General features: G+C 49.6%; 1 protein-coding gene across 2 annotated transcripts in view; it reads right to left on the bottom strand.

Moving 5' to 3' along the window:
• The window catches only part of CYTH3 (cytohesin 3), a 68,948-nt gene extending 53,723 nt beyond the window's left edge, over positions 1 to 15,225 (bottom strand). Inside the window, exon 1 of one of the 2 annotated variants that reach the window (XM_052635810.1) lies at positions 15,133 to 15,225. In XM_052635810.1, coding sequence (XP_052491770.1) covers positions 15,133 to 15,172 — 40 coding nt within the window. In that variant the 5' untranslated portion in view covers positions 15,173 to 15,225. Of the gene's footprint in view, positions 1 to 3,259; positions 3,292 to 15,132 lie in introns of those variants that run through there. The other variant, XM_052635811.1, reaches the window with a different exon arrangement.
• Between the last annotated feature and the right edge of the window lie 1,326 nt (positions 15,226 to 16,551).

Raw genomic sequence — 16,551 nt, 5'->3', positions numbered from 1 at the left:
AACACGTCAGCTTCGTGCTGTTCACATGATTAAAAGGGAGGGACCGAGAGGCCTGCTGGACTCCTCGCAGACAGAAGGAGCACTTCAGGGCAGGTCTGGCAGGGAGACTCCTGGAACCAGTCACTGTCTCTCGAATACTTTTACAAAGTGTCACTCCCCCCACCCCCCCCCCCCCGTCCTTTCCTTTATTGAATTTTCATACAATGAGTGTGCTATGATCATCACCGGATATACTAACAACAACAGAAAAAGCTACAGCTGGATCCTGTATTAGCCTCAGCTGCAGCTCAAGTCTACAAGCGTTTGAAGCCAATAGGAAGGCGCGGAGGGAAGGAGAGAGGAAGAAAAAGACTTGTCCCTGAGAGCTGGGACGTCTGCTCTTCCTCCAAGGTTCTGGCAGCAAAGACATCTCTTCTGTGTTATGTAAATAGTTTGTCTTACTAAGTTTTCCAATTCTAAAGCTCGTTTCTTTGTGAAACCAGGGCCAAATATTAAAACAAACTCCTCAGTATGTTAAGCCAGATAACTAATCACCTCCATATGGGGGTGGGCTAACCAACCACTGTGTGCGTTGGTTCCAAGTCCGCCCACGCGCATACTCCACTGACATCTGAGCCGGTTAGTAACTCCTTTTGGTTACCAATCTGATCCACATTTACCAAAGAACAAGAAAAATGAATGTGGCTTTGACCTTGAATCAAGCACATGACTTTAACATATAGTTCTTTAAATGACATGAAAGAAACCAAAGCATTCCTCTCTTCTGTTTATATATATGTCATCTAGACTACAGGATACAAATAACGGTATTAGGCAACCAGCCTGGACTCTTAAAAAGTCATTGTAGAAAACAAAGAAGTTGTCTGTTTGTTTTTAAGACTGAGGAGACAGAACTAAATATAGAGTGTAAACCCTGACGGGAATCTGGATAGGTAAGAAAAATAGCTATAAAAGGCAACGTGGGAGCAAACTGGGGAGAGCAGGATTTGAATGACATGTGAAAGCATAGTGTGGCCTTACTGCTGGGTCCCTTAAGTGTGGCAACGGTTGTGGTTAAGTAGGAGACTGTCCTCGGGAGATGAATGCCGTGGAGTATTCAGGAATAAAGTGTCACATTATACATAACTTCCTTTCAGATGGGGTAGCCAAAAAAAGTAGTATTAACAGTGTTAAAAGATAAGGCAAATGTGGCAAATGCTAGCAATGAGGTTAACATACATGGATATTGACAACACTATTTCAACTTTTCTGCAGACTCAAAGGTTTTTAAAATACCAACTTGAGAGAGAAAAGAAACAATAAGTGTACTGCCAATCACCGGTTATTCCTAAACCCAAACCCACAGGATCCGCCCCTCTGCTCTGCTGTGAACGTAAATGGGGGCAAGGGGCGGGCCTCTCTGCTGACTAATGGCTTTAAATGCCTACTGATTGGGATTTTTGATTAATTTTTCAGGACATAATTTCACATGGGCTTTTTCATGTCCATTTTACATATGAGAAGACTGAGACTTAAGGAGATTAAGTAATCGACACAAAGCCTCAAGGCTGGAGGTACCACAGCTGCAGATATTTGCTTAAAAATGTCAACAGCAAATAACCGGTTCAAATGTTTAAACAAACCTCCCTACTAGACTCAGATTCTCAGAACAAACCACTGATGCCATGGTTGACTATATTCTGCCTTAAACTGGGGAAACTGTCAGAAATATCCTTCAGTGGCTGACCTGATGGAGCAAATGGGCAAACCCTAGACTCTTAATGCCCAGATTTCACAAGGGGGGGGCGGGCGGCCTCTCCAATCCCCTGGGACTGAGGTTATCAGTGCAGGAGCGGTTGCATGGTTCATCCCAACACAGCCAGCCAGGAGGAAGCGTGGCCAAGGACAAGGAAGGCTACCCGCCACAGCACTGAATCACCCAGCACCCTGATTCCAATAAACGGATAAAAGTAATGGTCTCTGGATGGATGATGGATGAGGGGTGGGGGAGTGCAGGGACATTAGGCAACAAGAGCTTCAATAAAACAAGCAAAAACAGCCTCAAAACGAAGGGTTTATACTAAAAGAACCCTCTCCAGCACTTGGGGAAGGTGATCAGATTAGCTTTTACCACCGGAGCTTGGTCTTTCATCTCTAGTGAACGCTGGATGGGCCCTGGCTGTCAATTTACAGCTCTTTTAATTAAGGAAATGGTTCTCCTGTCAAATCTGTTCCTGAAATTCCCAGTCGCCAATCTGTTTGATTGCTAAAACCAAGATAAAACTGCCCAAGCCAACCTCGAGATTAGAGAAGCTTCTAGGCGTTCCCTCTCCGAAGGGACACAGCTGCGGCCAGCAACCACCCACCCGGAGGGCAGTGGGCCGGGGTGCACCCCTGACTCAGGGCTCCCAGGCAGGCCTGCCGCAGATCTCCGGGCGCTGGAAGGACTAGATGAAGCAGACTTTCCTCTCAAGGCTGCAATACTTTTTACCCTACCCCCAAATTTTCACAAACCCCTGGAAAAGAGAATGGCACCCCACTCCAGTATTCCTGCCTGGAGAACGCCATGGACAGAGGAGCCTGGAGGGCTACAGTCCGTGGGGCTGCGGAGTCGGACACGACTGAGTGACTGACACACACGCACAAATTTTCACCAACAGAAAAGGGAAATAGAATTTCGAATGGAGAAGCAGCCAGAACACTTCTGAGAGGCTTTCTCAGCGCTACACGCGGGCGAGCCTGCTCTGTGCAGAAGCCGTGACACAGGCCTCAGATGCCCCACCCCCGGGGGGGGGTGTGCAGAAGGGAGGCCCCCGCAGGGCCCAGAGACTGAAATCCTGAAGCCAAGCACCTCAGCGCTGACAGAAGCAGAGCCCCCGGGGAAGCATCTTGGCTTATGTTCTTTCCAGATTAAAAAATAGTAATAATAATCATGTTCTGCACGTCCGGCCAAAGAACCGGGCATCTGGGAGGCAGAACCACCACGGGGGCTGCCAGATGGGCGTGGGACCAGCACACGCTCCCTCGGGCTGCCCCGCCGCCAGGAATGTTCTCGTGAGCAAGATTCAGAGCCCCTCAGGACCAGTCTGACCCGAGGAAGGAGGGAAGAAGGCATGTGACTTTGTGTCAAAAACATCACAGTAACCGTCTGACGGGCACAGAGCTTAATCGCGATTTTCAATGAAAAGGCTCAAGCTCCAGAAACGGCGCATCTTGGGGGAGCCCACGGCAGACACTCTGTGATTCCTAGGGACAGGCAATGTTTCAGAAGAACACTCACCCGACATTAATATTCCTGTTGCGCAGGCGATGAAAGGCATCATTTTATTCTCAAGACGGTTCTCGCCCTCTGAGTGCATCACACACTGCATCAAAGTCTGTGGCCACTTGTCCTCCCACACTCGGGAAATACAGCCTCATCGTGTGAACAGGCCAAACATTGAAAAGTCACTGAAATCCTCCCGTTTTCCCATACTCTAACACACACAGAAATGAACTCATCTGCCTGTCTCAATTCAAAAAAATTTTAATCTAATTACTGCAACTTGGAAAAGGACATTCTTGATCGCTTTATTTCCTCTCCAAAGAGCTCAAAGGAAGTCCTGTCTTCTAACAGAATATTAAATGGCCGATGCCTGCCGCTTCTGACTGCTGTGTTTAAAAAAAAAAAAAAAATCCTTCTGTGTTAAAATAAATGTAGTCATAAGGATGTGCCAAACGAAACTGTTAATGGATTTACGAGCATGTGAAAATAGATTTTGTTTTATTCAATGTAGGAGAAAAGTGTTCATCTCAGAAAGAAAGTATAACCTAGCCCAGTTCTTAAAGGGATAAATATATATACCCAGCGAACACGCGTGGGAGAGAGATGAGGTTTCCCCTGGGCCCTCAGTGGCCAAGACAAGATCCTTACTCTTGATAAAAAAGAGAATGAAACTCGCCTGCTGCTCCAGCCAGCATCAGGCGACCTCGCGGCCCCTGGCTCCACCACCTCTCCACAGCCCAAAACAAGACAGGTATTTACAGTCCCACGAGACGGGACACGTGGAGACGGGAGGGGAGAGGGCCCTCCTGGGTGGATGTGACCCAGCAACTCCACCGAGAGCCCGGCAGACCATCCTCAGCCTGAGGGCCTGGAACTGAACAGATTTGAGGGGTACCGTGAATACAGGTTGGCCACCACCCGGGCCCGACAAAGGCCACGGCAAGAGGAGAAACTGTTTCCTCCTTGAGTATTCCTCCAAGAAGGAAAAGTCTCCCCAAAAGTCCCCCTGTAAACTGCCCCTCGCAGCTCATGCTGAACTTGGCTTCTATATCCTTCCTTCAATAAGGAAAACGGGATTACCTTTACCGGTTTAGATGGCTTAAGCAAATCAGGGTTGTTAAGCAAGGAAGAAAGGGAGGATTTATTTGGGATATGGAGCAAAATGGGTTGCTACAGACTCCAACTCCACCCTACAGACGGCCAGCCTGCACGCAGTGGGCAGCAGAGAAACAACCCAGTTGACTTGCCCTTCCACTGCTGCCCCAAAATGTCTAGGTCCTGTTTTCTGGTTTAAAATCAAGGGTTGTTATTTAAAAGTTACATGTTACAGAAAGCAAAAATTTTCTAAATACTTTCAATAGCCTATGCGGCCACCCTAGCACTAAATCAACTAGAGAAACAGCTAAATAGTGACTGCTTTAATGAAGCCTCACATTATCAAATTGTGGTTTTAAAGAACTTCCAGAATGTAAAATAAATGCAACCCAGATGTTCTCTAAAAAAAAAAAAAAAGAAAACAAGATTGTTTTTACTTCATAGCAACCAAATAGGTCAACCCATTTCCTCCTTCATGGAATTCTCAGAGGACCACAAACTCCACTTGAAGAGCATGCGTTTCATATGCATCTGTCCAGAGAAAAAGGAAGCTCTGCCGTCCAAGATAAACGGAGGATATTATATGTTCCCATGAAAGTGAATTTGAAAACTGCAGTAAGACTGTGTCGACATGTTGCCAAACATCTGGATGAAAACCGGAAAAAAAAAAATCGCTATTAGCCAGATATTGGGAAATACTTTCCAATTATCATTAAAATGCCCAGTTTTATAGCAAACTGCCATTTTTTATAGCAAACTGCCATTTTTATTAATTACAGGAATAAGTTGCTCAAAGAAGAGAACAATAATTTTTAAAAATTGCCCTGCTACGAGTTTAAGACAGGAACTTATTTCTCACTATTTGAACAGTGATCCTGGTGACATTAAGTCAGCAAAAAGAGTAAATTTGCTCTAGCAAAGTAAATCACAAAATATTCTTAGCCAACTGAATTGACTCAGGTGAGTCTTTTCTAATATTTACAGAAAACTGAAAGACATTTACCCAAAATAAACACTTGCCGAATTGTCTCCAGTCACATTACAAAACAGGACAGGACCTCATGTCGGTTCTATCATGTCGACTGGGAGGCTGACATTAACTGTAAAAAGTTGACAAGCTTGATTAACTTCAAAATCAGGATGGAGGGACTGCCCTGGCGACCCAGTGGTTAAGGCTCCACGCTTCCACCTCAAGGGGTTCGAGTTCAATCCCTGGTCAGGGAACCAGGATCCCACGGGCCACATGGCCAAGGGAAAAAAAAAAAATCAGGCTGGAGAATCATGTATTTTTCTACTCTCATTTAAATGATTTACTGTTTCCCCACAAGTTTGAAATATTTAATATGCTTCATGCAGCTTTTGGGATACTATGGTAAAATCTATTTTTTCATTTCATTTCACTTCAGAAGTTTTAACAATCCTCTATTACAAACTGATAATCCTGCATCCTGAAGGATGTGCCAATAACTTTAAGAAAACAATTTCTCTCTCCCAAAGTTATTTATAATAAGAGTGGTAGTGTGCAAACAGCGTTACTACTCTAACTCGCCTGATGGATTACTTCTGGTCCTCCGTCAGCAGGATTTACTTGAGAAATGCCTACCTTTCTCATCCTAAGCTCCCCTCCCCTCTGTTCTCATCACACAGCAAACTTCTAGGAAGGGCCACGGCCCAGGCTACTCCTCCACGAGGTAAAATCTCTCCCGTTCACTTTTAGCCCTCTCCGGTCTAAAGTTATCAAACCCTGTAGACACGTGCCCACTCTCATTTCAGTCCACCTCTCATTCAGGCCTGGGTTCCCCTGGTGGCTCAGACAGTGAAGCGTCTGCCTGCAATGCGGGAGAACGGTGCTCGATCCCTGGGTCGGGAAGATCCCCTGGAGAAGGAGACGGCAACCCACTCCAGTACTCTTGCCTGGAAAACTCCATGGATGGAGAAGCCTGGGAGACGGCAGCCCATGGGGTCGCAGAGTCGGACAAGCGACGGGGCGCCTTTGCTGCACTTCAGCCAGCGCAGCTGGCCACTCACTGCTTCTGCTGCAAGCGCCCCCTGCAACTCCACGCGGCCTTCAGGCTGCGCCTGACTTCGCTGGCTACTCTTTCTCGGCCTCCTGTACTGGGCTGTCTGCAGTCCTGGGATTTTCCTCCTCTCTCAACTCTCTCTAAGTGATCTCACTCATCCATTCCCATGAATTAAAATGAGTTTAAATCTTCCTAGCAGACTACACAGCTAAGCATCTTCTTACCATCTCTACCAGGACATCTCAACAGGTCCGATTTTAAACACCAAAATGGAACTCCTGAAACTCTGTTTCCAGTAAAACCTGACCAGCTTGTTGCAGACAACCCTTCTGCCAAAAATCAACTAAAAAAGCTAAGTACATTGTAAGAACTAACTGTGTGAAGGTATCAGAGGACCTAGGAGGCCAGGATCCCACAGAGAAGGTGCAGTTTCCTCCTCAAGACACTTGCCAATTCAGGCAGAGAGTGACAGGCCAAGAAGCTGCGCAGAGACAAGCAGTTGAGAATCTGAGGTCAGCAGAATCTCCAGCAGTCTGATGGGACTGGGAGACCAAATTAGAACTCAGGGGCTGCCAAGCAGAAGAGGTGCTGGTAAACACCCCGAGCCTGCAGCTGGAAACCCGGAAGAGCCATGCCCTAGGAGAGGGGTAACCACAGGGGGACCGACCCTCACGGTTCTAGAAGTGGTACTTCCCTATCCTAACTGCCTGCCAGAAGCCTCTCTAGAGGAAGACAAGTCTCAAACTACCCCTACCATTTTTCATACCCATCATCCAGAATTTAAGTAGAGCTTAACAGGCAATCTAGAATCTCACAGGATGCCCAAATGTTTATCAGATGCCTATAACTGATTAATACAGAAAGTCACAGACATGATGAAAGTTTTTCATAGAAAACTGGTATTTAAAAAAAAAAAAGAATCAAGAACACTGAAAAAGGCAATGACTGAAATTAAGAATTTAACACAGATCAGACAGAGATGAAGAAAGGATTAATGCACTGGAATGTAGGTCAGGAGAAAATTACGCGGAGTGAAGCATGGAGAGATCAAAAGGATGAAGAACAGGAAACATGTCAAAGAGATATAAGGACATGATGAAGAGGTAATTAGTGTCCCAGAGGAGAAGAGACAGGACATACAGCCAAAATAATAAACGTGGAGACAGACGCTAAGACTTCTCCAAACCTAATTTAAGAGTAAGTCATGTCACCGCCCTACCAAAAAGAAGAACCACCACCGATTCCAATAAGGACCAATTCCAAGAAAACCCTCTCTGGACACTGCACGAAAACCTGACACAACTAAGAACCAAAGGCAGAGAGAAAAATCTTAAAAAGCAGCCCAAGGGGAGGGGAGAGACACGCCACCCTCAACAAAACAAGCCTGATACAGCTGACTGCTCAAGAGAAGCGACGGGAGGCAGAAAGCAATGACTCGACCCACCAAAGCATGGCCAGGAATTAACCAGCTAACCCACAACTGCATACCCAGAGAAACTGTCCTTCAAAAGTGAAAGCAAAATAATGACACCTTGGACCAAAGAAAAAAAAGAAACAAGTGGACCCTCCAAACAGTTTTCTCTCAAGACTTGCCCTTCTCGTGAAGCTGCAGCACCACCTTCGGTCACAGGAGCTGGAAGCCGAGGGGTCCCCTTTGGCTTCTGCAGTTTCTTCTCCTTTAACCTCCAAGCTATCAGTACCTTTTTCTGATTCTCCAAAATACATTTAGCAAAGCCATGCAGACTAAAACAACACATCCTTTCTTACCCAGGAGACGGCAAGACATTTTAAAAGTCTCACAAATGGCAAGAGTTGATTAGAATACTGATAATACGCCTAGTGAGAAAGGAACCTGCCAACATCTGGGGAAACAGAGAGCATACCTATAACCCACAGCTGCGATACTTGCGAGGAACTTTCACACGCCCGTAAATGGAGATGAGCACCCCCTTAGTGCTGTTTGTAACGATACAAACCCAAGGTGACAGACAGTCCAAGTGCAGGCTGAGAGAGAGAACACGTAAACAGGGTCTCTATGTAACAGCGTGGATAGCCTCTAACTGGAGCTGCAGAACACTGCACGCAGCACAATGACATTTTTGATAGTTTTTAAACCAAAAAATAGATCCACGCACTGCTTGTGGGCACACACACATACGTGTTCAAGCGTGAGAACCATTCCGGGGGGCCCACATCACATTCATCATGGTTGCCTTGAGGAAGTACAAAAGGCAGGCAGGGAGCCACAACTGCTCGACAAAAGCGAGTTCCACTCGCTCAGCTCATGAACAAGTGTTTCCTGGTGGCCTGTTACACACAGTGGCCCAGGTCTTAGAGACACAGTGGCGGATAAAGGCAGACCACAGTCCTGCCTTCACAGAACTCACCTTCTGAGAAAGACGCCGCCAGCTAGGAACAGGACGGGAGCAGGTGAGGAATGATAAAAGCCAAGCAGGAAAAAGAAGGCTGCGAAAGGGGGCAGGGAGATGCCGCTTACCACAGGCGGGTCGAGGAAGACCTCTGCGGAAAGGAGACACGGGAACAGAAGCTGGAAGGAAGGAAGCCAGGGCGTGCCCAGCCATCCAAGGGGAGACCATGCGGGAAGAGCAGGGGCTGGGGGCGCTCGAACAGCCAGGAGACCGGCGAGGGGACACAAGTGAGGGGACGCGTCCATGGTGGAGAGAGGGCAAGGACAGGCCGAGATAAGAGTAGTCTTTATGTTTTTAAAGGGTTATCAGCAATTCCCAGGTGACTCAGTGGTAAAGAATCGCCTGCCAGGCAGAGATGCAGGTTCGATCCCTGGGTGGGAAGAATCCCCTGGAGAAGGGAACGGCCAATCCACTCCATTATTCCTGCCTGGGAAATCCCACAGACAGACGAGCCTGGTGGGCTACAGTCTATGGCACCACAGAGAGTCAGACACGACAACCACCACCAGGGCTACCAAGGAGAGTTCTCGAGAGCCCGTGTGTGGTGCACACAGCTGCAAACGCCTCCGGTCGGGCCTCCTGGAGGAAAAGCGTGCAGCTCCCCGCCGAGGGCTCGGGCACCCCTGACCGCAGGTCCTGGATGCAGGCAGCAAAGGGCTCTGGGATAACCGAGGACAGCGCGGACGTGGAGAGGAGTGACACGACCTCTGGCTGCCGGACGCCAAGGACAGCATCAGGGAGGACGGAGCACTAAGGGAGGGCTAAGGCAGCAGAAGGGGAGGCCGGCGCCGCGCCGCCGCCCGAGCGACCGAGGCACGGCGCTGCCAAGGCGCGGAGGTGAGACACGCGCCTGAAATGCCATCCTTGTGTTTTGTAAAGACCTGGAATCGGGCGACAGGACACGGAACGCCTACTACATGAACCCTGGGGGACGGGAACACAAGAGTGTCACTGCTTTCTGTGCGTCGCCTTCACTTCCGCTGCACGACCCGCCTCACCTCACCTGGGGCCGGGCCCTGGTCCTCGCCGCCCATCCTCCCCTCCGGCACAGGGCAGTGTCCAGCGGTGAGGGGCAAGGCCTCTGGAACCAGCACGCCAGGGTTCGAGGCCCGGCTCCACCACTTGCTAGCTGCGGCGGCTGAACCAGTTACCTGGCTTCCCTGTGCCTCCACGGTTTCCCTTTTCATCCATAAACGGTGCTGACATTAAGTCCCTACCAGGTTTATTGCGCAACATAAATAGGTTAAGATCCGTAAGGCAGGCGGGGCAGAACCGGACACGGAGGCCATTCTGTAAACATTAGCTACAATTATTTAAACATAAATCAAATGTCATTCCCCAGGTTGAAACCCTTCCTTGGCTTCATGCACTTCAAAGAAAATGTGAATTCCTTACCTACTCTAACTGCCAGACACATCCCAGTTCCCTCTCTGCTCACACCACACAGGGCAGCTTTGGGCCCTCTGCTGGCCAGGCCCTGGACCCCTTCAGGCCACCCCTGAAAGAGTTTTCTCCCCAGGAGGCCGCCTGCCCCTACGCCACCCACCCCACCGACCTGCTCCTGCCTGCAGCCCGCTCACCCTCAACCTCTCACCCCTCCCACACTTCCTTTCACACATCAGCAAAATCTGCAAGGACTTGATACATCTGTTTACATTTTTCATCAGTCTCCCATCTAAACAAAAGTCTCAGGAATGCAGGAAATTCAGCTGCTTTATTCATCATATTCACCCTTTCGCACAGGACCGGGCATTGGCACGGACAGTATCGATGTCTGCGGAATAACTGTTCTAGCACTGTGAAGGCACCCATCGAGCCACTTTTGAAGCATTCATGAGAAAGCAGTTAATTTCTTATGCATAGGCTGAAAAACAAGTAATGTATTCCACAACTTTCTACATGCTATCCTGACATTTTAATATAGCAAAACTCTACAAGATATTGAAGCATTATGTGGTACACCTGAAACTAATGTAACATTGTATGGAAACAACTGTTTCCACTGCAAAATTTCTCTCAACAAAGGGTGTTTCCTTACCAGTGTACCATTTTTCTGTGAAACTGGTTTCCAGTTTGGGAAACAATGGAGATGGACAAGCCTTTTTTTGAACAGCAAAAACTAAAAAGGCACAGAGAGAGGTTTCGGTTTCCCTGCCTCCATCAGCCTCCCCACCAGGTAACCACTGTTAGGAGTTCCTTGTTGAGCCTTCCTGAGAATTTTCATGCAAGCACTTCCTTTCTGCCCCCTTTTTGAAAACGGAAATGGTAACAAACAATGCACATTTGCTTACACTTTGCTTTTATAACTTAGCAAAACGTTCGGAAGCCTCACATCTTCACTTGCCATCTGGGTACACAGCCTGCAACACACGCTCAGGTTATTCCCTATCTTTTACTATTACAAGCCACACAGTGAATAATCCTGTATCTCACACATGTAAAAACACATGTTAAATTCCTGAACCCGCATTGCTGCCTCCAAGGATATGTGTGTGTGCATGCTCAGTGACCCCATGGACTGTAGCCCTCCAGGCTCCTCTGTCCATGGGTTAGGGTTAGGGTTAGGGTTAGGGCTTCAGGCAAAAATACTGGAGTGGGTTGCCGTTTCCTCCTCCAGGGGGTTTTCCCGACCCGGGGATTGAACCCGCATCTCCTGCACTGGCAGGCAGGTTCTTCACCACAGTGGTAAGCTGATGCATCTCTTTTGGGCCCACCCAGAGAAAACCTCTAAGGAGCTGAAGGAGAGGGAATTTAAAACAGGGGGTTGGTTACACGTGTGACAGAAAAGCCAAGGATCATACAGGAAATAGTGAGACGATGCAGAGATCAGCAAGAGGAACAAGCGGCCAGCATCTCTGCACTGGAGGGTCAGAGGAAGGATGGCTTTCCAGCTCAGGGGTCAATAGGCAGGAGCTGGAGCCAAAAGCAGACCAGCCGCTGGACACACGGCCGGAGGCAGAAGGAGGGGGCGGATGATAACCGGGCGCCTCCCTGGGCTCCCGCCATCGGGTCACCCACCGGCGCCTCCTACCGGCCAAACCGCGCCCGAGGAGATGAGCCCCGCGGCGGGGCGCAGGCCAAGCGAAGGGTCCACACCCACCAAACCCTGGCCGGCGCTGCCCCCTTAAGAGGGGAACCTGATGGATACTCTGGCCCACAGATGGTTTCAGGTGTGGGGGTTATCGCTCGTCTGACAAGCGAAATCCGGGATCTCAACCTGGTCTTAATTTATGTGAGTTTTATTGAAGGAGGTGGAGCAGCTATTCACCTAAAGCGCAAATTTCACTCTTATGTACACCGGCTGCGGGGCGGGGTGGGCGTGGGGGGCTGGGAGAGGAAGAGGCAAGCCCAGGAAAGTTATTCACTTCATCTGCCACAGATGGTCCACGCAGGAAGTTCAATCAGACGGGTTCCCAAACTGAGCCTTAGGACGGTGGCAACCAGCCAGACGAGCCAGGCACCTTCCAAATACAGACGCGTCTCAAGAACTGGTCCAGAACTGAAAGGCAACAGGGCCCCCAAAGGAATCAAAAATACCTTAATGCACTCAACGCACGGTTATAAATAACAATGTGCTCCTGTCTTCCAGTACCCCCTACGTGTTCCTCCTTAGAAGGGCCTTCCAGCCATTCCTGCCACATCCTCTCTCCTTATCCTGCGTTTAAAGAACAAATAATGCCTTGGAGGAAAACTTCAATGATCCAAACAGCAAGCAGGAGTCTCCCGTGAAGTCTCCTAACTCGACCAAGATATTAGCAAAGAAGATATTTTAAATCCTTTTCCCTCTGGCATGACTACTGTTTGAATAGATTATTTACCCTCTCTTGTAAACAAGCTGAAACTGACTTCCCCATATACAGTTCAAAGTTCTGTACTACACTCTTAAAAATAGGCCAAAAAAAACTTACGTTTGCAAATGACTGGCACGAGAAATTATTCTCTTCCAAAGAGCTGAACTTCAGTTTTAAAAACAAGAATTTTAAAGCAAAGCAATTTTTTTTAGAAATCTAAACGGTGATTTAAAAAAACTAGCGAACTGTAAAGAGTTATGTTAACTTCAAAACCCCCATCAATACAATATAAGCACACCAAATTTATATAATAATCACTGTATAATGACTCTTCTTAAGATTTCCATTTACTCAAAAACATATTCATCCTAAGAATGCCGAACATATTTTAAAAATGCCTTTCATAAAGCAAGGAAGAAATATTTTATAAACTGCACCAATACGTGTTAATGCTATAGGGACATTTAGATAATAAGTATCACTGTTGACTGTTCCAGCGAAGTGAATCAAATGACACATACATTAAAAACAATCATAGCCCTTTTCCCACTGCAGGGTAAATTTTTAATAAGATTTTCCCCAAATTTGAAAGTAATATATACCATTCCATAAACTTGGAGAATAAAAACTGGGAAAATAAAACATCTGTATATCAGTTTTTACATTATTTAGACCATAATATATGACTGCTTATTTTTTACGCTTGTGAAATATTTCATCCAAAAATGTCCCATAATTTACTTCACCAATCTATTAGGCACCGCAATTTCCAATTCTGTATTATGAATAGTGTTAATGCAAGCCCCCTGTATGAGGTATTTTTCTGACGTCTCAAGACTGTATCCCCAGAAAGAGCTATGTTAATAGCAAGTCTTGAGACTTTTGAGATGTAATATTATCCTTTGCTCTAGCCTTCAAGATCTAAACTGGCTTCCTATTTTACAAACATGTATACCTGCTGTGACCTTCAAGTTTTCTTCATTTCTTGATTCACAGAATCCGAAACACCTTCGAATGAAATCGCCAAGCCAGCATGCTCCCTGAACGCGAATGCCAAACGTTTAAGTATTATAGCGGATCAGTCTTCATTTTCGAAGGAGGAGCTGCTTGTCTGCCTGTACCGTTACCGCAGCTGTGACAGGCAGGAAGCAGGGCGTCCAGGGAGAATCCATCTCTTGGACGCTTTAGACAGCAGTCTGGCTGGAGGAGGGTGCGCACCTGGGCTCCTTCTTCCCACAGAACTTTCCATCATAAACAACACAGCCACTCGGTGCCACAGTGCTACCCCTAGCTTCAACTAGGAGAAGTGAACTCCGCAAATGCCAGGGCTCGGGCCAACTTCCCACCCTCCCAGTCCCACCGGCTTACTGCGAGGCAAACATCTCCCCCTGGAGCATCACTTAAATTCTAGAAAGCACCTTGATTAACTACTTCATCCGGAAGCGTTCAATACTGCTGATTCTTACAGGCAGCTGCTCCGGCAGCCTGTAATTAAGATTTTTTTTTTTCTTTTCCCCAAACGCTCCCTTATTACAAGATTCTGATGATTCCGTCTGTCAGCATTTAGGAGATCTTTAGCAAAAACACACACAGAGAGATCCTTAACTTCCAGTGTTCCTGTAAAAAAACAGGCGTATTAACCCTTTGTGTCCCAAGCCAACGACTCACTCCATCCATAGACATTATGCGGACGCCTTATTCGGTTTGAAAGGCGTAATTCGCAGCATGACACGACAGGAATCTGTATTCCACTAAATAATTTACAGTCAACGTGAATCTTCCAGCAAGAGGTGACTGAGCGTCGGACGGACAGCCTGGTTCTCTCTGGTCCCATCTGCGGGCGGGCAGCAGTTCCCGACTCCGACCCTCGTCTCCTCTGACTTTTTACTTATTATTTTCGGCTGACTCCGTCACGTTCCCTTACTTTCTAACACGCGTTGTGCCCTCGCTGCCCCCTCCTCACTTAAACGACCCCCGTGACCACTTGGGACCTAAAGCCAAGAAAACTGTCACGATGCTCAACCTTCTCTCCGCGGCCGCCCTTCCTGGACCCGGGGTATCCCCAATTCCAAACTTTGCCCTCCCGGTTTCCCGGGGTCCCCCCTGGCAACCCCCACCACCTGGGGAAGACGCCAGGAGGGTGGTCACCGGCGGTTGGGCTCCGAGGGCGTGGACGCCCTTGGCGACAGGAGGCGGGGAAGGTCGCCCCCAAGGTCCCCCGCCCCGGGGAAAGCGACCCCCGAGTCCCGGCCCGAGCCTCCTGGCGACCCCGGCCGTTCCGGACGCTCGCCCGGCCCCCGCGACGACCCCGCCGGCCCCCGCCTCGGGGGTCCCCGCACCCCCGCCTCGGGCTCCGGGGCCCGGCGCGCCGCGGGCCTCGGCGGTCGCCAGCCCGCAGCGCTGCTGCCCTGACGCTGTCTCCTCGGGCGGGCCCGGACCCCCAGCCGCCGAGCCGGGAGCGGCCGTCCCCGCTCCCCGGCGGTCCGCGACCCCCACCCCCCCCGGCCCGGCCCCAGGCCGCCGGGCGGGCCGGCCACACCTCCCACACTCACCGCCGCCGCCCTCGCCGCCGCCGCCGCCGTCTTCGTCCATCTTGAGGCGGCTGCCGCAGCCGGCGAGCCCGGGGCCGGCGGGCGAGGGGCCGCGGGTGCGGAGCGCGCGGGCGGCCGGGCGGCTCCAGCAGCGCGCGCGCCGGGTCGCGGCCCGGGCCTCCTCCCGCGGGGCGGGGCGCTCAGCGCGCGGCGCCGCCGTCACGTGGCGCGCAGGCCCCGCCCCGGGCGCGGTGGGCGGGGCCCCGCCGGCCCCCCTCGGGAGCGCGCGCGGCCCCGCCCGGAGCCCCGAGTGTGTCTGAGACCGGACCCTGGCGGGCAGGGGCCAGCAGCCTCTGGACCGACGTGGGGTCCGGAGAACAAAACCCGGCGGCAAGGGGCTTGGGGGGGTCCGGGGGCGGGGGTCCTCCTCGCACTTGCGCTCAGCGAAAAAGCTCGAGAAACGTATTTAAAAGTCAAGCCTTCTCCCTTCGTCCGGAGGCATTTCAGAGTCATTCCAGCTTTTCAGCCCTTTCTGGGGTGTCACGGAGGCCCTCCTTTCCTGGCGATGAGTGCGCTTTGACATTCATAAAGTGTAAAGCTTATGGATGAACGTTGTCTTAAGGCTGGAACCGAATCCCCAGCCGGCACACCTGGGGCCCACCCTCAGAGGGGTCGGCCAGACACAGACGCTCCTGCGCTTTCGCGCCAGCCGCCCTGGGCAAGCTGCCAGCTGCCCTAGATTTACGATCCAGAAGGAGCTCTGAATTCAATTTCCCGTGGGCACAGCCAGGGTCCTCGGCACAGGCCTCCTGGGCAGCAGGCCTCCGTTGGCCCGTGCTCCGGACCTCCCTTCCCATTCCACATCTTGCTTCCAGTAAGTTCTCTGCCTCCCCCCCCCCAGCCCCCACCACCACCATTGAATGTGACCCCTCCCAAGCTTTTCTGTTCAATTTGCTTGAACTAAATTGCATTAAAGAAAAGGAAACATTGTAATGGATGAGATAATTCATCTCTAATACAGTTTACTAGCAACTGTTTTATATCTACAGATGGCCCATTGAGTTGAAGAAACTTTCTGCTGTCATTTATCAAAACGGGCCGTTTTCACTTTCTTTGTTCGAGGTTGTGGGATGATCCCAAAGAATTCAATCTCCTAATAATCTCAAGTTATACAACCAGCATTTGGGTGCTGCTCAAGGCTCCCCACATAGTTCTGGGTGCAGATAAGACGTGTGGCAGCTTATGTGACGAAGGCCCAGCAGAAAGGGGGTCTGGGCATCAGGCCTCAGCCCTCAGACTTGGCTTCCTGATCTTGTTCCTGTAGCCTCGGTTATCCTGGAGATAACAGCGTAGTTACTGAGAAAGAATGACAGTATACTTTGAACTTGATAATGTGACATGTGCAGCTTTGAACTCAATGATATTATCAATTTTAAACAC

The sequence above is a fragment of the Budorcas taxicolor genome, chromosome 2, assembly GCF_023091745.1.
Source record: "Budorcas taxicolor isolate Tak-1 chromosome 2, Takin1.1, whole genome shotgun sequence".
NCBI lineage: Eukaryota > Metazoa > Chordata > Mammalia > Artiodactyla > Bovidae > Budorcas > Budorcas taxicolor.
Note: the sequence above shows the minus strand (reverse complement) of the source record. Positions and strands in the feature narration are given on the sequence as shown.